Below are 25,904 nucleotides of genomic sequence, written 5' to 3' on the forward strand. Positions count from 1 at the left end.
CTCAGAGAGCTATGCGCAAGGCAATCAGATGGCCATTCTGGTTCACCCTGAAGTTCACCTTGCAATGATGTTACCTCCTTAATGGGGTGGGGGGCATGATGGCAGTGGCTGAGTGAGGCAGAGAGATCTAACTATAGTTGACCCTTGAACAACACAGGTTTGAGCTGAACTGCATGGGTCCACATATTTTTTCAGTAAATATGTATAGTACTATGAATGTATTTTCATTATGATTTTCTTAATTGTTTCTTTCCTCTAGCTTACTTTATTGTAATGATACAGTATACAATACATATATCATACAAAATACATGTTAATCAACTGTTTATGTTATTGGTAAGGCTTCCGTCAACAGAAAGCTATTAATAGTTTCGGGGGAGTCAAAAGTTATATGTAAATTTTTGACTATGTAGGGGTCAGTGCTCTTAACTGCCATGTTGTTTGAGTAAATTGTACTCCATACTCACTTCCAGGAAGGCCGTTAGTAACCTGCTGCAAACACAAGAGGCCTCGGCAGGTCCCACCACCCATGTCCCCAGCAGAAGATGTTTATTTATTTTATAAACACTATTCAATGTTACTATATGCCGGGCATTTGTCTAAGCACATTACTAATGTTAAGTCATTCATCCTCATACCAACCCTATGCAGCAGGCACTATTATCATCTTGATTACACAGATGAGGAAATCGAGGCACAGAGGTTTGAAGTAACTTGCCCAAGGTCACAGCTAGAAAATGACAGGGCTATTATTTGAAACTAGGCAGCCTAGCCCCAGAGCATGGCCAAGTGCACTTTTGAGCACCCCTTGGAAAAGCCCTCTCCTCATTTCCATGTATATATTCCCTTTCCAAGATAGTGGCGTTTAACAGCTTAAGAAATTGTTCTTTCTTCTGGGATGAAAAGCTTCACAAAGGAATGACTCTCCACTTAGAAGCTTGGACAAGGTATGGGCTGAGATGAAGGGAGTTTTTTGAAAAGGTATCTTCTGGAAAATCTCTCACTCAAAAACCTCTGCAACACCCACCATGGGACCTGGTAGACATATCACTCTAAGACTTATCCTAATCATTCTTCTCAAACCTGTTTTAGAAGTACTTCTAGTCTTTTCAAAGCTCTTACCTCTAATTACAGCTCCTCTAGAACTCATCGATTAAATATTTCTGAGTGCCCCAAATATACCAACTACTGTGTTAGGTACTGGGATAGAGCAGAGAACAAGATAGATGAATTCTGGATGGAACGGAGGACATAATTAAATGGCAGTTTCAGCCTCATGTAATACGGGGGTCGGTGACAGTATTGAGGGTGGGTGATGCTGGTATCTAAACTTGACACAGGAAGTTTCCAGTGTCTACAAGACTATTTGCTGCACTGTTGTAGTTCAGCAAACGTCTACTGTGTGAATGCATTGACTGCGAAGCTGGTTTCTGAAGAATGGGAGGAAATTAGTCAAGTGAAGGGAAAGTTTAGGGGTTGGGATGTTCTGGGCAAAGGGAAGAGACCCAGAGGTGAGACAGCAAAATATTTTTTTGTTTAGAAGGATGACTAGGCAAAAGGTACAGTCGATTTCAGGAGGCAAGGCCTGGAGTTGAAAGACATGGGAGGTCTTTGATGTCAGTTCAGGTGAGAGGATGGGGAAAGGGCATGGATTTGGGAGTTAGGCAAGAATAGAGGGGGGAAGGCGGAAGGAGAAGTCAAGGATACTTAGTTTTCCAGTTTAGATTTCTCTCTGTGACACAGGCAATTCGTTTTGAGTTTCCTTTTGTTTTCAACCAGATAACCCCAGGAGCTCAAGTCTTCCTACCCTCTCGGGGGTGAACGGGTCCACCGAATCAGGTTGTAATGAATATCCATCCCCGCCTTTGTTCTAAATGTTGAAGTCCCAAGCTCTTGGGTGAGGGGGAATCGCTGGCTGGGTGTGGGGAAGAGCTTTATGTCAGTGTCCGAGTTTCCGCGTCCCTTGCCACCTCGCGAAAGGCGAAGGGCAAACATCGTTTCTGGATTTTACAGGGGCGACTGTGTGAACCTTGCCAGAATCACGTACTCTGCCCAGTAAGATGAATGTGAGGTCTGCGCCCCAAGCTATGATTTCAAGTTTACTTGCTGGCAAGGTGAGTTAACCCGGTGAATACTGGTCTCTCCAGGATTCAGGTAAGGCTACCGTGTTCTACCTGGAGCCTGGCTAGCACTAACATCCCCCAGCATCCACAGGGGGGATTACATTAGGGTCTTTTTCCTCTCGTAAAAAAGTTCTTGTCTCCCCCTAGAGCCAGGCACACGCCTCCCAAGCCAGACCACGTGTTACAGGTACGTTTTTCGACTCTTCCCTCCTCCGCTTCCGTTCCCTTTCTTTTCTGCCTTAGGTGGCAGGAAAATCCTTTACCTTCGACCAATCCCACTGATGTCGAGCCGCGCGCGCGCGCGCCAACTCGAGCTCCTTCTTTGTACGTCATTGGCCACCTCCACCTATGCAGGGTGACAGGCAGCTTCGCAGGCCTATTGCTGGAGGAGGCGGAGGCCATTCGGCCCTCCCAAAGCTGCTTTGTTAGGGGCTCCCTCGCCGTTCTCTGGCCAGCCGCGCCTCCTCTGCCTTCCCTCGCTCTCCCCGGGCCGCACCGCCGGAGCCTTGTGGGAAGGCAGCCCAGGAGTGCGCGGCGCCCACATCCCTCTAGCAGCGCACAGGGGACCGAAGCAGCTCGGGTACCCAGCGTGCTGCTGTTGTCACTCTCCAGGCCAACTCCGAACGCCCCGCTCCTGTATCTGCTGTTTCTGATTGGCCAGTCGGAGGCGGAGCGATTGTCAAGCGGTCCAATCAGAGCGCGGTTTCCCACGGCCTCTCTTGGCCCCGCCCCCGAGGCCGCCAGCGGAGGCCGCCTGACAGCTCCGATTGGCAGACGGCGAGCGGGCCGGAGCGCGGCGAAGCCCAGCAGCGCCGCCGCCGACCGGCGCGCAGCTCTGCAGCACGGCTTTCGCCTCGGTACCCGCAGCCCGGGAATTTCGGCGTTCCCGCATTGTCCCCGTCCCGGAGATCCGGGACGAGCGTTGCGGGTGAGTACCGCGGGCCTCGGGGCGCGCGACGGCTGGCCGGAGCCACCTCGAAGAACCGCGGTGAGGATGCTCGCGGCTACTCTACCCGTGACGGGCACATCCCGACCCCCGTCTCCCGCACACTAGGGCTCCCGGCGGGTCCTAGCTCCCCCTGATTGGGCTTTACTCGTATTGTTTTCGTGTTCACACACGGGAGGTGGGGAGCTGGCGAGAGGAGGCAAGAGGAGACATCTCTCGCTGGAACGGTAAGGAGGGAGACGAGCCCGCGGCGCCCAGGTGTCGGGCGCCGAATGGAAGTGACAGTGTCCAGGCTTTAGCATTCGGTCTTCCCGGTAGCAGGAGGTCAGCGCTGACTTGCAGCGGCAGCGGCACTTTGTATTTGTCGGCTGATTTTTATCAACTTCGGGGAGGGCGTGCGTGTGCGTGCGTGTCTGTGTGTGTCTCTGTCCCTGACTTGGGCACCTCCAGGCCTGGGTTTTCGGCGACGCTGCCTGGGCGCTCGCCTTGGCGATCCGTGCCGCGCTCGCAGCCCGACACACGAGGAGCACTGTCCGGGGGTCGGCACACAGGGCCGGGGACCCAAGGGTGATCTGGGAGGAGGCATTTAAAGCGGCATTCTCCGGGCGCGCAGACAATGACTGGTCAGGGCGTGGGGTCCCAGGGGGCTGTGTGTTGGGTCCCCGCGCTCGATCCAGATCCTGCCTCGCCCTCTCACGGGTTCGGTGGCTCTGAAGCCGCTGTGCGGCTTACGGCCCCGCGGGGGACCCGTGTGGGGCCCGCTTTTGTTTACAGACCTCGTCATTGGGCGAGAGCTGCGCGCTGTGCTCCCCCGGGCCCCGGCCGCTGCTGCGCGCCCCCTCCGAGCCTGGAGAAGTTGGTGCGTGCTGTCAGGAGACGCCTCCTCCCCCGACCTCCTGGCCAGATGCTGCAGGGAAAAGACACCCAGGCGGCGCCTTCGCGCCCAGTCTCCTTGCACCCAGAGGCGCCGTGTCCCGGCCCGGGTCCCTCTCAGATTGGCGGCTGTCGTGGGGAAGACGAGCCAAGTTCATCTCTTTACCAGTAGCATCCTCTAGCCTTGCTGCCTGACTAGTCCAGGTTGATCCGAGTCTGCCTTTTCCTGAGTGCTGGCAAGTCCTGAAGGACGCGCGCGAGCCCTTGGGGACGCTGGCCAATCCGTGTCCGCTTAGGTGGTACCCACGCGGCCCCGCAGAGCGGCTGGGGCTCCGCTGAGTCTGAGCGGTCCGGATCGGGTTACCCACGTGTGCTGACTTGGCTCACACTTTGCTTGAGTTGGAATAGAGGCTGAGAGCTTGGGCGCTGAGGTCAAACCCAAGTTCCAATACCTGCTCAGTGTCACTTACAAACTGGGTGATCCAGGCAGAGCTGTTTAATCTCCCTGCCTCTCAATTTCCGAGTCTGGAAAGTGGGTATGAGTATTCCCATCTGGGGGTGGGGAGGTGGGGTTTAAAACGACAATATAAATTAGCTGCTTAGGACAGTGCCTGCCACATACGAACCTCTTTGGAATAACGTGGTTTTCCTGTCAGAGGTACTCTTATTGTAGAGGATGCCCATGTCTCTTCCCCTTTCTGCAGTTCTCCACTCTCCCAGCTCCTGTTTTATTTAAAAAGCGTTCACGAGTGCTGTTTTCAGCTCCAAACAGGGCTCAGGTTGAACTGTACTGTACTTAACTAATCGCTTACAGATCCTTTTTCTGTTTGAATTCCCTTTAGGTTTTAGTTGTTTCTTCTTCCTTCTTCCCTAAGGCCATGCTGAGGTCCAGGCCTGGGTGGAGGAGGAAAAGTCCGCCAGGTGGGAAGCAGTTGCCGGAGAACCAATAGCCGCTGTGCAAAGTGATTAATGCCCGGATGGAGGGAGGTTTGAACAAAGAGATACCTGGAGGCCAGGAGGGAACACTTCCTGGTAGAAGTGAAATCTGAGCTGTGCCTTGTAGCAGAAGTTTGGTAAATCTCTGGTTTCTAGAATATGCTCTTTTGTACCCAGTGGTAAAAAACTCCTCCAGGGAGATTGTCTTTGAGTGGTAAACACGGAAGTTGCTAAGTAATTATCATTGAATAGAGGAGAAATAAACCTAAGGAGGAAGCTGTTGACTAGGGAAGGTAGAAGATAATTGATTTCACTGAATAGCTTCAAAATGCTGTCAATGTGTTTTGACTTGTTTTTCCTCAGCTCTGCAGTGCAAAGAGAGCCACTTTCGTATAGGGAAAAAAAAGCATGAAAAACTCAACAACCCATAATCAGATAAATAGTTTAAAAAAGACAATCTCAGGCTCGCCTACAGAATAAGATGTTATTGAAAAAGAAAAAATGCTTGTTTCAGCACCCCTTTGCCCGTTGGGGCAAATTACCGAGCCGGGTCTGATAACATATCCTTTGAATGTAGACTCTAGAGGCCTTTACTGGCCAAAATACACAAACAAACAAACAAAAACAAAAACTAGGAGAGGGACTTGCAGTCTGTCCAGTGGTAACAGAAGCTCACAGAGATACTCCCTCTATGCCTCTGCCTCCCTGGACCTGCCTCGGTCACCCCAAGTGGAGGCCGATCCTTGCAGGCTGTGGAGCCTGTAGTGTTATTGGGAGATGTCAGTGTATTTGGTGGCCAACTTTGAGCTCCATTCCCAGAAATAATTCCAGTCCTGTCTGCACTTGTTCTGGGAATTCTCTGGCCCTTAGGGACGCTAGAGGCAGCCTTGCCCCCTGCTGCTGTCTGGGGAACAAATCAGTTGGGGGCCTAGACTTGAAAGAGAGCACGTGGTTAGGAAATCTCATTAGCTGACAATTTAACTCCGCTCTAATGCTCATCCAAAGAGCTAGAACAAAGACTTCCTCTTTCTCTCTGCAGTTCTCTCTCCCAGATCCCCTGTCTTCCCTCCCCCTCTAAACCTGAAAGGAAAGGCCGCCCTGGTCCTGTCTCCTGCCACTCCACCAACTCCTGCCCCCCAAATCCTTGTGGTTCTGGTGAGCTAATGGAACCCCAGGAACCCCAGGCGTTCTGGAGCATCAGGGCAGCAGTTCCCTGGGAAGGTGGCCCAGGTGTGCATGTTAACACTCCTTACGGTAAGGAGCTTACTGTCTGAAGGAGAAGCATTTTGTGAGGCAGCAGGAAGGAGAGCTTCAAACCTATGCTTTTCCAAATGAGAAGAGCAGGTAAGAGCACAGGAATCACACTGAAGCTTTGGCCAGATGTTAGTGATGGCAGAGACAGAACTCGGTCCCTGTGGGCTTTGTACAGAGTCCTGTGGAATTCTTGAACTGCACAAGCTCAGGCTTGTGGTTCAGAAAGATCCTTATTCGCTGTGTCTGCAGTCGTTTGGATGCTTGTATCTAAAACACTGTTTCACAGGTGTGTGTGTGTCTACCTGCGTACATGCATATCCAAGTTCCTTCCTGAAGAAAACAGAGTGCATATTTCATAGTGTGTCTCTATCTATCCCCCTCTCCCCGCCAGTATAGGACCAGAAAAAAACATTTGCAAGGCCCTAGCAAAATTTTCCTGTTTTTCACAATTCCCAACTTGTGGTCATTTCATCTTTAAATATTCAGTTTTATGTAAGTAATAACTCCTGTGTTAAAAAAAAAAAAAAAGATCTCTCATCAGTGTAAGCCAAATCACTAATTTTTAAAGATTTTTTTTTTTTAAATTATTCTTAAATAACGGAGGCACTCAAAAATAAAGCAGTACTCATCCAGGAACAGAGTGTTTTGAAACTAAAACAGTGCTCCAGTGTAAAGGGTACAAGATATTAATAGTTAGGCGAGCTTTCTCCTTCCATCCCCTTTCCAGCCTCCTGCACCTCCCTCCACACCCCTGCAGCATAAGACTTTCACTGTTCCTGTGGTCTCAGGAGACCTCATTAAGAAATTCATAAAGGCCTAGACTGCGGGCATGGAGAAATTCTGCAAGTGCTTGCGCAAGTTTCTTCTAGAAGACTTTGGAGCTCCTTGGCTAGGTGAAGAGGGTCCTGCCTAGCTGGGCGGAGGCTGAGCTGAGAGACTCGCATTCTGCAGTGAGGGTCTCAGTTCATTGAAAGGGTAGCAGAAGCGGAGGGGATCACAATGCTGGTGTCTTAGTAAGAGCAGATCAATTGTGTGTATTCAAAGGACATGAAACAAAGAGTGATGATTCAGCCAGGAATCCAGTGGGAGGACGGTTCTTACAGCTGAGAGCATCCTTAGTTTCAGGATGGGCCAAGGCCCTTTGAGTCTTGATGCTGTCACAAAGTTTCTTTCCATAAAAGGACACTTTAGTATAGTTGGGTGAGGGGGGGTCCTAGCATTTTGGAGCCTCCCTGCTTACCCCAGCAAAACTGAAGTATACTAAGAAAGGCATCTCATATTTTCTGGCCGGGGCCACTTTGAATTCATGAAAGAAGAGAAATAGAAGAATGGGGCAGTGTTTTTGGTTTAATAAGAAGATACTGGTATCATTTTATTCCAGCTTCTAGACCCCCACAGAGCATGATTTTATTAAGGACCAAAGGATTAGTCTGCAGGTATGTGAGGAAAGTGTAATTGGAAACTCGACTTGGAGTAGGATTGGAGATCAGGCTATGGGGATTCAGAGGCTTTTCTTTAAAGGTACCAGATGTTGTTCTCTATGGCCGTGGAGGAGACAGGACATCCTGCAGAAAGAAAGTGACTTTGCAAGGCTGCACGCCTGCCCTCCTGGCCTGGTTTCCTCTGCTCTTTGCAGAGGTGATAATAAGCCCTGGAATTCACCAGGTCAGCATTCCCCCTCACCACGCCACACCAGGGCAGGTCAGGTGAGTCATGGGTCTGGTCGCTGGAAGTGCAGTGGATGGCATTTCTCACCCAGTGCTCCTCAGAACAGGGGATGGAGGTGGGCCTGATGTGTGTCGGCTGAGTCTGAAGGGCACTGAGAAGGGGCTCTGCTTTGCCTCCCCTTTCTCTCACCACATTGGGGGCCTCCTTAGCTTTTTGTGGGGAGAGTTTCCAGCCTGGCCACCTCCAAATTTCTTCGGATCCCGACCCAACTAACTGAGGTTAACGTGTTCGTTTTTATCTCTTTTGCAAAATGTGCATCTCCATCTCCTCACCTGACACAAGGATATCTTTGGAAAGAGCAAGAACACGGAGGGCGAGTTCTTCAGTGTGCTGTAGCCTCCCGGCTTCTGATGACCACAGGGCGCCTTTCCACACCTGAGAGGTCTGAGCTCCCTGGGGCACCCAAGACCTCCTGGTCGTGCCCGTTGCCTGGTGTAATATTAGTGCTACCACCTGCCATTCTCAGAAGTGCCCAATAGGGCTGCCCAGAATCCCGAGTCCCATGTGTCAGAGTAATAACCCTGATTATATTTTAAAAAACTGCGGTGGTTCTTTCCTGATGGCACACTGCTGTGCTCTGGTGAACGGCCTCTGTCTTCCACCTTTTAGTTTTTAAAGTGTGTTTAACCCGGGGCCCGCTGAGTGGGGAGAATGCCATGTAGACTTTCTTTCATTTAAAATACCATTTGGATCCCAAGGTTATTAGGACTCTTGAATGTTCTTGCCGTGCTGAAACTTTGACTTCCTATGACGACCCTTACCGTCTGCCATACATAGGGTGGGGCTGTGTACGTGTCTCTGTCTTAAGTCTCTACCATGCATTTCCAAGCGGCCTTAATAGGGATGCAGTCTTTGGCAATAACGCTCGAGTCAATTTTGCTCCAATATACTTGTCACAATTTCATTTGGATGATGATCCACTTTAATATTTTCCATGACTTCTATATTCTCATTTCATGCAAATTTTTCAACTCAGGTAATGCCAAGTTTGATTCGATTCTAAAAAGAAAGTGCAAAGTAATAATTCCATATGGTATTAACAAACTCATAGAACAGATGAGCTAGTCAGGAGAAGCAAGAGTCTTCTGTCCTGGTCGTGCTTTATTCCCACCCACTCTTGTACTCTGCAGAAACAATCACCTTTGTTCGTTTCATTTGAAATTGTTCTGGTGGTTGTCTTAATGTCTCTAGATAACATATACCACTTTTATGTGTCGACTTCCTGTTGTGATAAGTGATCATTTAGCTTAGTTATTGCCTCTCACCCCCTTCCTTCATTCTCTAGCTTTTTGATGATTGTATTTATAGTTCATATATTGATTATTCTCCAGACTTTATATTACTTACTTATTATATTACCCTAATTTAGTTCCATCAGCCGACAACAGTGACTTTTAACCTCCCCTTTGTACAATGAGAACATCGATGTCCTGTTCTATCTTTTATTTTCCAACCCGCCTCCCTGTTTTGCCCCCAGCTTCTGTCAGCTGTCAGGGCTCATGTTGATAAGATTCTGTTCTGTAAGCATGATTCAGAATTCTGTGCCTTGCTATAGGTTGTTTTTATAATAGCTTTATGAAGATATAATTTGTATACCATACAAATTTAAATTTAAAATTAAAGTGCATAATTTAGTGGGTTTTGGTATATTTACAGAGTTGAGTTGCCATCACCATAATCAACTTTAGAATATTTTCACCATCCTCAAAAGAAACCCTGTACCCATTATCATTCCCTTCCCTTCCCCACCCCTCTCCTAGCCCCTGGTAACCGCAGGTCTGTTTACTTTCTGCCTCTAAACGTGTACCTATTTTGGCCATTACATGTAAATGGAATCATATAATATGTGGTCTTCCGCCATTGTCTTTTTTCACTTGGCGTAATGCTTTCATGGGTCATCTTAGGAGTAGAACTGCTAGGTCATGTGATCATTGTATTTTAACTTTCTGAGGACCTGCCGGATTGTTTTCCAAAGTGGTTGTACCATTTTACCTTCCCATCAGCAGTGTATGAGGATTTCACTTTCCCCACATCCTTGCCAACATTTGTTCTGATCTGTCTTTTGAATTCTAGTTATCGTGGGTGAGAGGTGGTCTCTCCTTATGATTCTGATTTGCATTTTCCTGATAAATAATGATGTCGAGCATCATTATATTGCATGTGCTCATTGGCTAATTGTGTATTTTCTTTGGAGAAATGTCTGTTCAGACCTTTTGCCTTTTTCTTAATTGGGTTTGTTTTTTTTGTCTGTTTATCAAATTGTGAGAATATTTTAATGTATTCTAGATAAAAGTCCTTTATCAGATATATGATTTGCAGATATTTTCTCCATTCTATAGGTTGTCATTTCACTTTTCTGATGGTGTCCTTTGTATATTGTTTGCTTTTTAAATGCTGAAAATCAGCAAAGAATGTTTGCTCAGTTATGATTCTGTGAATACTCTTCACTCCATAGTGATGTTGTACACTAGTTTTACATTTTCTTTTCTGTAGTACTATTTGCATGACTTAATTAGGTTATAGATTGAGCAAAGAGACCCCGAAAATATTTTATTTTAAAGCTTTGATTTCACATTAAAAAAAAAAGAGCAATACTTTGTTTACTTAAACAACCGTGTGAATGACTCATTTGTTTACCAAAGCTACATAAAAGAAATATTTGCAAAATAATTTGAAAGTGAGCTATCTTTGGGTATCAACTTTTCAATGTTAAATTTCTGCTGGGTAGTATTTTTTGGTATGTTATATTAGGACAGAGGTTCTTAACTGGGGTCAGATTTGCTCACAGGGGACATTTGGCAATGACTAGAGACTTTTTTGGTTGTCACACAGGGGAGGTAATACTGGCATCTATTTAGATACAAGGAGATACTTGGTATCTGGCTGATAGAGGCTTGTGGGGTGTTGCTAATATCCTGCAACAAGCAGAGCGGTCCCCCAGACTAAGAATTATCTGGTCCATAGTCAATAATGCCGATCGAGAACCCTACATTCAAAAGACACAAATACTATCAGAGATCACATATTTAAATTTCTTAGGAAAGCTGTTTTTGTTTTCCAGATATTTGGAAGTGAGCTGTCAGATTAATAATCAATTATCTGAGGCATTGGATTATTTTGGTTTTAGAAAATTTTTGGTTATTATTTAGCTATATAAAATACCTTTTTTAGGATAAAAAGTTTTTTAAAATTGGATCATTCAGATGTTTTGGGCTTCTCAGTGTTTGAGCAACCTCACCAGTTACTGACTTCAGGATATTGCTAATGACTGTATCATGAAAGGCTCATCCTTAGCCCTCAAAACTGCTGTGGTTAATATTATTATGGGAGGAAAAAATATGTGCAGGCTGCTCATTGTAATGTTATTCTTCTTAAGCAGTTTATTGGGCATTAAAACCGTTTTCAGGAAAAAATGCTTCCAAGTTCAGTGCAAGATCTACTGTGACATTTTAGAAAAGTTTTATGAATGTGAGAGTAATTATCTCGATGAGGAATTAACATTTCAATTCTACAATTACATCAGTTGAACTTTAATATCTCATCGTAGTTTAAAAAATTAACACCTCATAACTATGGTTTTCACTTAACTGCATAACCTAACAATTTAATTATTTAAAAATAGATTAACAAAATTCACTCTGTGGATTTTTTCTTTTTCTTTTTTTCTAAAATAGTAACTAAGTTGGGGATCGAATCTCCCTGCAGCCTGGGTCCTGTGAACCCTAAACAATTGTAGCAAACTATGCAAATTACCTTAAAGAAAAAGGTTTGTAGGAACCTGTGTCATGACCTCCTCTTTCTCAAGGAAATGAGGTCAAAACCAGGTGGACCTTATTAGCCAAAGTTGCAGGTTAGCATAGGAATTTCGAGTCTCCTTGCCAAAGATTAGGGACCCACATGAGTGGCCCATTTTTTAACCAAGACCAGTTAAAGTAGCTTTTTAGGGTGCGAAGGGCTAAAGTTATTCCCCAGGGACAGGCTCTGAATTTTAATTGCAACAATCCTTGTCTTCTCAGCCTGTGATACAGCAGTTCTGAATCCCATCCAAGGCAGGAAAAGTGAATTTGTGGGCCTCCTAGCAACTAGCCACTAGCAGTGTAGAGCTGGACTTTATCTTTTTTATATCATGTGGCGTCAGCCCCTCTGACATTCTGAGGCCCGGCCCATAGGTTGTTAATGGGAATTTGGGGCGACTGTTCCAAGTGCATAAGATGTGGAGTTGGTTGCTGTGTTATGGTTACTAGAAAACCACAATTTGAGAGAAAATGGAAATCTTTCTAGGAAATATTCAGGTACAGTTTTTCTAGCTTGGAAAAGTTATTTTGTGGAATTCTGGAATGAAGAGCTTAATTAGGGCACGAGTTAAGTTTAATAGTGTAATACCCTGAGTGTTATTGCAACTGCATTAGAGATGCTATGAGATTCATATCTTTGAATTTCCTCCTTTGATTTGAATAAAATTTCTCTCACCTCTAGCAGTGTTGAAATGGTTAATGGCCTTTGATTACCTACCTGGGCCATTTTCTTCATTTTTCTTCAGGTATTCTGTGTTTTCTTCCCCCTTGCCCCCTCATTTTCTTTGTCTGGGTGATTCTTCTGAAATATCTCATCTTCAGAGTTTATTGCTTTGATTAGAAAGTGTTTCTCTTAATTATATCAGGTACTAATGGTAAATATAGCCAAAATACCAACAATAAATGTCTTATAGTGTTGAGATTAAGAGGGCTTTTTATGTTCTTAGGCAAAAATTTCTTTAACTTTGAAAGGTTTTACAAATGGTGGTTACTTTTATAATCAGAAACATTGAATTAATTAAATGCATATTCATCTTTGGGTAGGTGGTGACTTAAGTTTTTCAAGTCATATGTTTTTTTGTTTTGTAATCCACTTATGCGTGGGGATTAATAGCAAAGTGCTCCTCTCAACCATCAGGACCATGGGAAGAATAAAGAATACGTGGATTCTGGCTGAATGAACACATAGGAGAAAGCCCACAGAAGCCCAGCGATTAAATATCAATGGAAGGATTAGCCCCGTTGTTGCTGGATCCTTTCAGGCAAGGATTGAACTAAGACCCTCAGTCCTGGAAAGTTGTTGACTTTGGAGGGTTGACTGCATCCCTCCCTTTATACGCCTGTTCTCCTTAAATAGTTGTCTTAACGTCTGCAGTTCCAGTCCTGGTTGTGCTTCATGACCTCCGTTTTTCTTTAGGATCGATCGCTGCCTTGTTCATGAACTATCCCACTTTCTCTGAAGGTCCTTAAAGCATTGATGATATTCAAGTCAAGCTTAATTCATGTCTGTTAGTTTCCTATAAAAGGTATGTCAAACTGGATGGGCTGCTATAAAAGGTATGTCAAACTGGATGGTCTCAGACAATAGAAATTTATTGTCTCATAGTTTTAGATGCCAGAAGTCTAAAATCAAGGTGTCTTGGCAGGGCTGTGCTCTCTCTGAAGGCTCTAGAGAAGAATCTTCTTGCCTCTTCTAGTTTTGCTGGCCTCAGCAATTTCCGTGCTTGTGTGACAGTATCCAGTCACAGCCTCTTCCACATGGCTTCTTCTCTAGTGATTGTCTCTTTCTAAATCTCCTCCTTTCTCTTATAAGGATAACAGCTATTGGATGCAAAGCCCACCCTAATCCCATATGACCTCATTTTAAATGGATGATGTTTGCAAAGACCTATTAAGGTCACATTCATAGGTACTAGGGGTTAGGACTTAAACATATCTTTTTTGGGGACACAGTTCAGTGCATAGGACTGTCCAACTGCTCCACTGACTACCTGTTGAAATCAACAAGTATGTGTAGTATGGATGTGTACTTACTGCTAAGAGATTCCATTTTTCTAAAGTTTAGCTCATATGTCACCATGCATTTTAAACTTTCAAAGGCTCTATCTAGCCCTCTGGTCCCAGCCCTGCTTTGCCATTTCATTTCCCAGGACTTTCTCAGATACTTTGAGCCGGTGAAACAGGAGTCCCTTTTGCTCTGGGATGTATCCTAGTCTCTTTCCAATTTTGTGCTCACATTGTCTCTAGACCTGGACTATTTCCATGTTTGCTCATCAAATTCTATCTGTTCTTCCAGGTCTGGTTGAAATCAGCCGTCTTCAGGCAGTTTCCTTGATGTCCTAATGTGTGACGGCTCTTTTAGATGTGTTAGCATAGTCTGTCTTGTGTCTCAGCGAATTCTTTTCCTAGACTGCAGACTCTTTTGATGGCAGGGTCTCAGACAAATTTATCTTGGCTTTGCCCATGGCACCACTGTGGATGAGTCGATGTATATTAGGATGAACTTGCATCTGGCTGACAGCATCAGCAGTCAGTATATATGCTTGGTGCGCAGGTCAATGCCAAGATGGTGGGCTGTGGAGGATGGTAGTTCAGGGATGAGAAGCCTAAGGTAAAAAAGGCAGTAGAGTAGGTCAATTCCCTAAGGACTCACGGCAAGAGGAATGTGTCATTTAGCTGCTAGGGAGCAATCTTCAGCCAGGATGAATCTGATGGTGTAGCAGGAGCCAAAAGTAGGCAGCATGCACTCTGAGGGAGAAGATGGTTGAGTGGGTGTCTTAGTTAGTTCGGGATGCTGTAACTAAATATCAGAGACTGGGTGGATTAAACAGCAAACATTTATTTCTCACAGTTCTGGAGGCTGGAAGTCTCGAGATCAGGGTTCCTGAAAACTTGAGTTCTTGGTGAGAGACCCCTTCCTGGTCACATGCTCATGTGGCCTTTCCTTGGTGTACGCACAGAGATCTCGAATCTTGTCTTCTTTTTATCAGGGCATTAATTGCATCATGTGGGTCCTCCATCATGACCTCATATAAATCTAATTATCTCCCATAGGCCACACCTCCAAATACCATCACACTGGGGATTGGGGCTTCACCAAATGAGTTTTGGGAGGCTACAAACCTTTAGTGAGCAAACAGCCAGGCAAATGGTTTGGAACCAGCAAGTAAACAAACGAGAAAGCAAAGCAAAAAAACAAAAAAACAAAAAAACAAAAAACCAACCAAACAAAAAAAATCCAAGAGCATTGTACCGACATGCCTTTGATTTCATGCCTTTGATTTCGAGGTGGGCTCTTCCAGACCTGGACTTTGTTGAGGGTCATGGGGGGTTGGGGCTCAGCAGCTCAGGACCACCCTGCAGATGGACAAGGGAGATTTCATGCCTGGATACCGAAAGTCTGGTTAGACAATCATGGAGGATCCTAAGGTGGTCGGGCAGGTAGAAAAATAGTGACAGACCAGAGTTCTGTGATTTCAGGAGAATGCAATTTGGTTGGGAGGCAGGACTGTCCTCCAGTACAAGCAGGGCGTGAGACAAAGTGTGAGGGGGTTGTTCGTGGAGGAAGGTGGCTTGGAAGATGGCTGGTAGCACGTGGAGGGGGCAGGGTTAAGAGACTGGCATTCCTTGCACGTGACCTCAGAGGAAGGGATAAAAGGTGACTGGTTCTAGGGAAAGTGAAATCTCAATATTGCTGATTGAGATTGGGTAAGGGTCCAGGCCTCTGCTTTGGCATTGCCAAACTATTTTGCTGGGTGGGGAGAGCAGGTCGAGCTGGGTAAGCCTGTGGCATCTAAAGGGACTTTGTGCTGCAAATGGACCAGCTTACTCTCTAAAATGTATTTTTATTTACTCCATGATTATTTAAGAACAATCGAGTACATTTAAAAGAAGACATTCTCCTACATTCCTGCTATGGGAACTCATTAGTTACTTTTGGTTTTCTCTGTTCTTTCTCATCCATATTTTCCATGCGCTTTTTACATATTTGTAACTCTTGCATAGATACAAGTTTGTATTTTGTTTCTTTTTATGTAACATTACATCATCAACATCTATAAAGTAGCCATGCTGTCCGCATACCTGTCATCATTTATGGTGGTCACATATTCCAGCGATGTGACCATTTGCTTAACCATCCTCCCGTAATTGAATATTTGTGTTGTATTTTTTATAACTATCTTAAGATTCTTTTGAAGTTTATTTTTCTCAGGCTAAATTCTCAAAATGTATTATCTGCATTAACGATGGCATTTAAAAAAAGGGCTCTTGATTTGAATCACCAAACTGCCTTCCAAAAGTCTTGATCGGTTCCTAGATACGTCAGATTTACCACAGACTACCCAGTACTGGGTCTTAATCATTTAATTTTGTTTTGTTGATGCTAATTGAATCTCTTTCTTTGCTGTCTTTTCTGAACTTTTTGTGTTTATTATTTTGAACATTGTTTCGAGCTTTTACAAAACGGTATCATTGGCTTATCTCTTAAATCCTTAACATGTCCCAGAACAAGACAAATAAGAAACAATTTTATTTGGATTCCTCATCTGTGGAACCAGGAGATTGAAGCAGATTGTGTCTAAGGGCCTTTCTAGCTTCCAGTATCATGTCTTTGATTTTATGAACCAAAAGTTTAAAAGGTGGATGGGATGCAACATTAAGAGTTCTGATACGTGGGCTGGTGAAATGGTTGTAGGTGACCTGTGGTGGCTGTTTTTGTTTGTTTGTTTGTTTTGGTTAATAGACTTTTTTGAGCAGAAAGCTCAGAGTTCCCATACACTCTGTCTCCCACGGGCACAGCCTCCCCATTACCAACAACCTCCCATCAGAGTGGAACGTTCGTTACAATTGATGAATCTACATTGATAGACACATCATCACCCAGAGTCCATAGGATACATTAGGGTTCATGTTTGGTGTGGTACATTCTGTGGGTTTGTGGACATGTGTCCACCATTACAGTATCATACAGAATAGATTTCGCTGCCCCAACAGCCCTCTGTGTTCACCCGTTCATCTCTCCGCCCCTGCAAACTCTGGCAACCGGTGATCTTTTCACATCTCCTTAGTTTTGCCTTTTCCAGAATGTCATAGGGTTGGATTGTGGTTGGAGTCAAGGAGGCTGACTTTACCCTCTAGAGTCATTTCTCAGGGGTCTATCCATACCTGTCCCTGCCCTGATACTGGGGTTGCCTCTAGATGGGATTTTAGAGTAGGAAGGATTGATAAGGCCCTTCCGACCCAGCACTCTTCTCTGTGACACCTTGGCAGAGAAATGTCACCTGAGCCTTTGATGCAGTTCTCATCATGGAGCCAAGGTTAGCACAGAAGACCCAGAGCCCAGGAGTCCGGGTTCCAGTCCTGGCACTGACTGGGATTAGCCAAGTCCCTTGTCCTTTCGGAGGCTGGCCCTCTCTGTCCCCTCTGTGGAGTAATGCCACAGAGTACCCACTACTAGGGTGAAGGGATCACATGAGATACGTGTGAACATCAAAGGAAGGGAGGAGAGGCAGTCTGGAGAGGCTGATGCGGGACAGACAGCCTCGTCCTTGCTTGGGCACGTGAGTTGTTACAAGTTGCTGCCGGCAGGGAATGGGCGTCTGCCTTGCACGGATGCCGACGCTGCCTTCTGTGGACACAAAGTCACTGCTCGCCCATAGCCACGTGTGCTGGCCATCGTGCTCCCGACTCTAGTAGCACTTTTCAAGCAGAACTACCCTGCTCCTTCATCTGTCCTTCCTGTCACATGGATCTTTTCATTGTGTAAACACCCAAATCCGCATTTCAGAAAAATTTTGGCGTAGGAAAGTGTTATGGGCTGAATTGTGTCCCCCAAAACTCATATGTTGAGGCCGTGACCTCCAGTACCTCAGAATGTGACTGTATTTTGAGATGGGTTAAAATGAGGTCCTTAGATTGGGCCCTCGTCCAATCTGACTGGTGTCCTCATAAGACATTCGGACACATGCACAGACGTCAGGGATGCTGGAGCACAGAGGGAAGGCCGTGTGAGGACAAGCGAGAAGGTGACCATCTGCAAGCCAAGGAGAGAGGCCTCAGGAGAAACCAACCTGCCAACACCTTGATTTCAGAATTTCAGCATCCAGAACTGAGAAAATAAATTTCTGTTGTTTAAGCCACTTGGGTTGTGGTAGTTTGTTTTGGCGGCCACGGGAAACTAAAACAGGAAGATAATTCAGTTTTTTACCCATCTTCCCACCTGTTTTCATTTTCCGTGTCATAGAGTTTAGCCCCTCGTACACTTTTCTAATTGAACTGTTTTTGGAGAATTAGGGAGATTTGCAGATCCAATGCTGTCCTTCACTTTATATACTTTTTTGGGGGCAACGACTGAGGAGTTACCAATACTTTTATGCATGGTGTTTATGATGATCACCGTTACACTGGCTACCTTTTATAGATCCTCTCTTTGTGCTGGGCATCTTTGTTCCTTTACACGTTATCATTAAAAATTCCTTGCCAGATGGATATTGTTGTCCCATTTCGCAAATGAGAAAGTCGGGGAGCGGATGACACGCAAGGCCACACAGGGCGGATTTCGTGGACCCACCCATTCATTCATCGGCGGACGGCAGTGGCCGGGTGGTTGTGGGGGCTGGGCTTGGCTCCCCGCTCCCCAGTAGTCTGCCTCTTTCAAGGCCATGCGTTCCCCGCCCCCTTCTCGGTCTGCTGAGCGGCCCCCTGTGCTCACAGGACCCTGCTGGACTGAGCAGACTGTTTATCGTCAAATATAACTAACCCGTTCTCTCTTCTCCTCTATTTAACGCGATCCAATAGCCCAGAGCCCTCGGTCAAGGGTATTTTATTTAGGTAACGCCATTTAAGAATGGAAGAAATTTCCTGTTGAGAGGTTTTATATATGTGGTGTGTGTGTGCTCGTGGAGGCAAATGGATGTTTAAGTGTGTGTGAGGCGAAGTGTACCAGACTCCGGAAGTCTGGGGACCACTTAGGTCTGTAACCCTCACTTTCCCACCAGCTGTCCAGCCCTGCAACGCCTTCTGGGCTTCCCATTTATGGGGCCCTTTTACTGTTATGACACCTGTTTAAATCTGGTGTTTCCATTACAGGGAGGGATGGAGGTGGCTGGAACAAGCGGCCGTGCCGTGACGACGTGTACAGGCTGTTAGGCTAAGACAGGCTGCCCCTCCTCCTGCCACTTCTTGTGGAAAATCTATTTTCGGTGTTTTGTTTCAGTGAGAAAAACATAAAAATATTTTTGGGGACCCCTCCCTCCCCTCGGCTGCAGCTAAGATTTCAGCCTTTGACAATGGGGGCCCAGCCTCCTCTGAAGCAAAGATAGCACTAATCCAAACGTTGCTTTACGCACATTTTTTTTTTTAAGGAAAAAAGGATGATCTTTTTAAAACGTGTTACATGGACTTGTTCTGTGAAGTTCATGATATTAAACTTGCACGGTGACAGTGTTCCGTGTCATCTCCCTTAGAATTATCGACAGCGTGGCTGTAGACAGGCTACGGTATCTCCATTTTGCAGATAGGAAGCTTTTTATCCATATTGTGTGTGTGTGTGTGTGTGTGTGTGTGTGTGTGCGTGCACGCGCGTTTATTTAAAAAAGTAAATTGAAATATAACTAGCATACAGAAAGGCATGCATTATCGTAAGTGTCTTGTTCGATGAATTCTTACAAACACACCCGTGTAACGAGCACTCAGATCCACAACCAGAACATGCTGAGACCCCGGAACCCTTCCCTGTCCCCCCCTCTTGCCCGCACCCACTAAGGGCAGCCAGTCTTGATTTCTAACACGCTGATTGATTTTTGTACTTGATGACAATAGAATTCTAAGTTGTTTTTTTTTCCTATAAGTTTTGCCTTTACATACTTTCAAGATATAAACTATATAATAAAGTATGCAGGAAGAAGTGTTGCTCTCCCCCCAACCCTGTGTACCCCATTCTTTCTATACCCACTATACCCACTTTCTATACCCAAAGAACAAAGGTAACCACTTTGTTCCTTGTGGATCCTTGCAGTATGGATTTATATAAATACAGGTGTGTATTCTAATTTTTGAACTTTCCTTTTTCAATAAATAGCACCCCATTCCCCCTGTTCTGTGCCTTGGTATCTAACTTCCCTCAGTCTCCCCGCTTCTTCCTACTACCTCCTTCCTCATTCAGGCTCCATGTTGTGGGTTGAGCAGTGTCCGCCCCAAACTCACATGACCTTATTTAGAAATAGGGTCTTTGCAGATGTAATTCGTTAAGAGGAGCTCATACTGGGTTGGGGTGGGCCCTAAATCTGACAATTTCAGATTGGGAGATGCAGGCACCACAGGATAAGGCTGTGATGATGGAGGCAGCAATCGGAGTGATGTAACTACAAGCTGTGGATTGCGGGGAACTGCCAGAAGCTGGAAGAGACAAGGAAGGATTTTCTCCCAGAGCCTCCTGAGGGAGCGTAGCCCTGCCGACACCTTCACATTGGACTTCTAACCTCCAGAACTGTGAGACCATACATTTCTGTTGTTTTAAGCCACCCAGTGTGTGGTACTTCGTTATAGCAGCCCCAGGAAACTAATACACTCACTCCCCTCGCCCTCTCTCCCCGAACCCCTGACATCTCATCTTCTCCTCTCCCCCGTGGAGGGCAGAGATCCCTTTCAAACTCGTCTGATCGTGTCTTTCCTGCTTTTGAACTGGCAGAGATGCCTCGTTGTTAATTAGATAAAGTCCAAGCTTTCTGGTGTGGCTTCTGTCCCTGCTCCTCCTTTTCCTCCTCACCTGTCACTCACCTCCGCCTTGCCCACTCAGCCTCGATGTGGACGTAGGTTGGCAGCTGCCAGCGGGGCGGCTGTGTTTGGATCGAAGAGCACCAAGTATGACTCAATTTGATGCATGCGGATGGGTCTTCTGGGTTCCAGTGGGCCACTGCTGTCCTCACAGCGTGCTACATTCAAAGGCCGTTGCATTTGAATGACCTTCCAGGCCTCCAAGATGCTTCCAGTTGCAGCCTTCACTCACAAATTCAGAAACACGATGAGCTCCCACCTGTGCAGGCACAGGGGTGTAGGGGGAGGAGAGCCTGGTTCGCACTGTCCGCTTGGCCGCTTACTAAGAGAATGACCTTGAACAGTTTATTACCTTGATCTTCACCTCGGTTTTCTCATCTGTCTAATGGGGGTGATGGTAGTAACTGCCTGGTAGGGCTGTTGTGAGGAGTAAATGGGTTAATTCCCCAGCGGGCCTGGTACCTGGTAAGAGCTCAAGAAGTGTCGCCCCAACACCCCTTTGCTGAGCTGCATTTTCTCCCCTTCTGGTCTATTCTGGCTTATTACTTAAGGCTCAACACAGGCACCATCATCTCTAGAAAGTCTTCCAGTGGGACCTTCTCTCTCGGCATCAAAAACCTACCATCTTTTATGACTCTGGATGTGTGCCTCTCTGCCTCGAGGCCCTGCAATTCTTGATGGCAAGCCCCTTCTAGAACTCGATCATCCCCATTCCTGGCGCTTGGAGCTGGCACCCCATAGGCCTTCAGTTGGGTGCTTGCTCAGGAAAAGAACAAGTAATGAGCTGAGCATCCTCCCGAGTGTCAGATTGTGCCACGGCTGGACCTCAGAGTCTCCTGTCAGCGGAAAACACTTGTGTTGGGGGCTTTTATATTCCCATGGGTGGAGAACCAGCCTTCCAGCTGACTTGACAGTTAAAGGAACTCGCTGCCATCCTGAAGTTCCGAAGGGGTCTGATAGCCTGGATCTTTAGATGGGCAGGCCAGGTTCATTTACAACTCCGGTGTCTCAAATAGGGCCATCTTCCCACAAAGCTCTGCAAAGCTTGGTGTCCATACCTTCTGTGAATTTTACGGAATCAGAGCTAATTTAAATATGCTTCAGTTTTAAGATGATATGAGAAACAACTGGGTTAACAAGATCTTCCTGGATCAACTTAGAGCAACAAGGACCCTGAGGAGAATGTCAAGTCCTGCAAATACCCTAACGATGATTATTCTTTTAGGATCCTTGGTGCAGTAAAGCCTCAGTGATGGGCAGGCAGAAATTAAGATTCTTATGTGCTGATTTTGTATTCTTTGGTTAGAACAGGGTAGGCCATGAACTCAGGGTCTCAGTTTCCTGTAGTTAAACATGCTTGCTCTTTCAATGCGGACCCTGAAGTTTAATGACCTTTTAATAAGGCATGAAGATCTACAAAAGAAGAAGATCTCTGGCCGGCTCTTGGGCTTAGAAGTTAATCCTGAGTTTGGACATGTTTGTTACAGCATCTAGCGTGGTTTCTTGTGCCTGGAAGGTACTCAGTAAATATTTTGTGTTTTCCATTATACTGCGGATATTAGGGTTTTGGATCTGAAACTCAGGGACCTTGGAGAGGGTCTTCTGATTCCAGACAGCTATTTCCCAAAGACCAAAGGACATGTTTGTCCTTGAAGGGGACATGTGGAAGGACAGCTCAGTGCGTTGCGGAATTGGGCATTTACGAGATCAGGAATCCCTCGTACTTCGGAGATTCTTTTCTAACCTCATTTTCTCCTGGCCCCACATCACTATCAGAGGGTCTATAACTGTACTGCCCACTGTGGTGACCTTGACCACATGTGGCCATTGAACCCTTGAAACATGACTGGCCTGAGTTAGGATGTGCTGTAAGCGTAAACTACAGACCAGATTTCAAAGACTTAGTAAGAAAGGGAAGAACGTAAGATACCTCTTAATAATTTTTAAATTGATTATATGTTGAAGTAATATACAAGGTTGAAGAAAGTAGGTTATTAAATATAATTTATCCTGTTTACTTTTTTGAAATGTAGCTACTCGAAAATTTAAAGTTATGTTAATGTTTTTACTGGATAGTTCTGGCCTAGAGAACGACTGTTCACTATTTTCCTGGGATAATCTGCTAGAGTGGGTGCATTATCTCTTATTTCACACCCCTCCCCCCATGTTTGAAGTCGGGGTGTGGGAAGAATGCCAAGGGGAAGCGTGAGTGACTTATCAAAACTGAATTTCCCTAACTAGCGCCCCGGAAAGACAGGAATTTCCTCTACAACAAAATTAACTGAGGCACGTTTAGCCGATCAGGTGGACACCATACCGGCACCTATGATGAATAATAACAGCACTGCGTGTTTAGCCGCTTGACTCCCTTTTAAATGCTTACGGATAAGGAGGTAAGAGTAGGCATGAGGCCTCGCAATAATTTAGGAAACTGATCAGGAACAGTAAAGGAGGGGAGAGCGGTACGCCGGCACGAGATGCGACCTGTCGGCTTGTCGTATCCACAGTGGGATCCGTCCGTGCGGGCCTGTTAGGGTGTGGGCGTCCGAGATGGTGCCCGGTTTCAGCTGGTCCCCTGGGAGGTTTCTGCGTCATCTTCACGCCTGCTGCGTAGCCAGGATACTCCGTCAGCCCTGGCACCCTTGGGCGGCTCTGTAGAATGAACGGCAGCAGCGGCTCCTCACCCGCAGTGCGGTTTTGCTTCCTGTGGTTTTGGTTCCTGGCGGTCATCGCGATCTGAAAATATTAGATGGACAAGTCCAGAAATAAGCGATTCGTAAGTTTTAACCAGTGTGCGGCTTCTGAGTAGCGTCGTGATTTCTTACACCATCCTGCTCCGTCCCACCGGGCATGTGAATCATCATCCCTTGGTCCAGCGGCTCCAGGCGGTAGATGCTCCCTGCCGGTTAGTCACTCAGCAGCCCCCTTGGTTATCAGATTGACCTTCTCGGTATGTGGTGTTTGTGCTCGTGACCCTTATTTTACTTAATAATGGCCCTAGAGCCATTCGTATAACTTTATTACAATGTATTGTTGTTCTTTTATTATTAGTTGTTGTTAATCTCTTACTGTACCGTAATGGGTAAATTAAACTTCATCCTAGGTGTGTATGTATAGGAAAAACACAGTGTACACAGGGTTGGATAATATACTCGGTTCCAGGCATCCACTGGGGTCTTGGGACAGTCCCCGTGGGGAATGGGGGGCGACGTGCCTGTTTGCATTGCTCGCTGTTGCCCTCGCTGTTGGTTGCTGGCTTGTTTCCCCTGGTGGATCCCCAAATCCTTGTAATGACAGATCTCGTTTTATTTCGTTAACTACTGCATTGTTGAACATAAAAGGCATAATATTCGGGTTGTGTTTAATTGATAAAGTTAGTGGTTAATGAAAATAAAAAAACAGCAGAATTTTCTCTTTCTCTCTCTCTTGCCCTCCTTTCCCTCTCGTCCTTCTGTCTCTATTTCTTTCACTATCTCTTCCCTCCATTTCATCCTATACTTTTTTCCTTCTAAAGTATGGGTCACACGGAGAAGTCCTGAAAAGCGTGTGTTCAGCTGGCCCTTCTGTACCCTTTCGTTCCGCAGGAAAGCCTTGCTATAACTGAATGCCACTTATTTTTTTTATTTGATTACCTCTGCCCTCTCTTCTGCACAGCCTCCTCTCACTAAGGCGGCCCCAGAGGCGGAAGGCCCTCACGTGGTACCCAACGGCTGGCTCACTGCGCAGACTTGACTTGGACAAGGGCCAGACCCGGGGTTGGAGCTGGGCAAACACTTTTCCACCAGGGAGCTGATTGGATGGAGGCCCAGGGTGGAGTACCTACCCACAGACCAATGGAGGCCTTGTTTTTCTTAAGATATTCCAAACAGTGCAGGGGGAGTAAACAGTCCGCTAATTAATTCTGTAGGTGGCAGTAAATTTGGAGGTGTTGCAAAGCCTTCTGGACACAGAGGACGTTGAGAAAACACAAAGAGCTGTAGAAAGGTAGGTGAGGCGAGGCTTGGAGAGATGAGATTCTGCCTGGAAAAGTACAAGCTGCCATCTGGAGAGAAATTAGCTATGAGAGTGTGCACTGTGGGGTGTAAGTCAGTGGTGCTGTGATTGACTTGAAGCCAGAACTGTTAAGTCCTGTTTCTTGTTCTTAATAGTCAGTAGTAATCATGTATTTTTTTTTTTTTAACCCCCAAATTTATTACTCAGGAATAAAGCCAGTCCCATACTCTGTGTTTATAAGGCTTTGCCTTAAAGGTGAACAGATACGAAAGAAGTGTGTCCCTCTAAAATCATTTGCCCGTCTGCTTCCATTTCTTTTGGCTCTGAACCCCTAGGGTGGCCAGGGGTCCAGGATCTTGGAGGTTGGTTCTGGGACTTGGAAAAGCAGCTGACCAGCTGGTGGGGCCAGCTGCCTCCTCAGTGTGGATCAGGACACACGTTGCTTCTGGGTGTGCGTCCAGCAGGAGGGCTCATACAGTCCATCTCTGGGCTACCCCACAGTTTATAGAGTTATGGATCTCCAGCCTTCGTGGCCCTGCCTCTTCCTAGGGGCTTCATAATTATACAAACATGCTTTAGTGCTCTGAGCTGGCTTCCATTCAACCAGTCTGAACAACTACCTTTTCCCGGTGGGAGACAGGATCACCTTGAGGGTGAAGAGCAGGGACTTTTGAAGTTAGATCTCTGTTCAAGTCTCTGGGCAGTCTCGGCCAAGGTGCTTAATTTCTCAGCCTCAACCTTCTTATCTTTAAAACGGGGCAATAAGGTTAAAGAGATGTTGGGTATAAAGAACTTTGCTGAGGAATGAACTTCAGCTGGATAAAAACGTTAGCTATCCTTGCAATAAGTATAGGTCGTATTCCAAACCTTGTCAATATGAGTTCAGAAGAGACACTATGAGGTGAGGTTGCCCTGGGAGATGGCAGTGACACTAGACAAGAACTGGGAGAATAATGGCTATATCGGGCTTTGCGTGGCCAAGACAGGACATAAGTTCACATCTGAGTTTCCCGATATGGTTGTTTGAATGCCAAGTTCTCTCCTTGCCCTCCCGAATGATAGAGTAAATAAACGCTTGCAGGGGGCGTTATAAAAGCATGAGAGGTCCTTGCTTAAGTAAAGATGGTGACCAGTAAACGATGTGACGTCCACGATGGCGGTGCGTGAAACCGTGACAGGGGCCACAGAAGGGTCGAGTCTTCACTAGGTTGGAGGGTTATAGCCTGTTAAGTTTATAAACACACGTCTGTACAGCTGCTTTGCAATGCCTGTCATTTTCTGCATGTGAGGACGAACTATTTTGGGGAGAAGATTGATGCTGGATGGGTGACCTGATTCGTTTCTTTTGTTTCTTTCTGGCCTGAACTGGGCAGGTAGCCCTGACCCCTGAGGTCTTACACTGCCTGAAAGGAAATCCATTTGCCAGTAGGAAAGATACACTTACAGATAGCTTCCTTCTCTGGGTTTAGTCTAAATGGACTG

General features: G+C 46.0%; 2 protein-coding genes across 2 annotated transcripts in view; one reads left to right on the forward strand and one right to left on the reverse strand.

Annotated features, from left to right (window-relative positions):
- Window positions 1–2,382: 2,382 nt before the first annotated feature.
- On the reverse strand, window positions 2,383–2,722 carry LOC111728850. Its single transcript, XM_023519720.1, is given in 3 exon segments — window positions 2,383–2,424; window positions 2,427–2,522; window positions 2,524–2,722. Coding segments are annotated over 3 exon segments (282 nt in total). The 5' UTR covers window positions 2,668–2,722.
- Window positions 2,723–2,918: 196 nt separating this feature from the next.
- Window positions 2,919–25,904, forward strand: part of TIAM1 (T cell lymphoma invasion and metastasis 1) — a 348,762-nt gene continuing 325,776 nt past the window's right edge. The window contains exon 1 of the mRNA XM_023519721.1: window positions 2,919–3,051. The gene's annotated coding sequence lies outside the window, so the exon portion shown is untranslated. The remainder of the gene's footprint in view (window positions 3,052–25,904) is intronic.

This window comes from Pteropus vampyrus, unplaced genomic scaffold (genome assembly GCF_000151845.1).
Source record: "Pteropus vampyrus isolate Shadow unplaced genomic scaffold, Pvam_2.0 Scaffold233, whole genome shotgun sequence".
Classification (NCBI taxonomy): domain Eukaryota; kingdom Metazoa; phylum Chordata; class Mammalia; order Chiroptera; family Pteropodidae; genus Pteropus; species Pteropus vampyrus.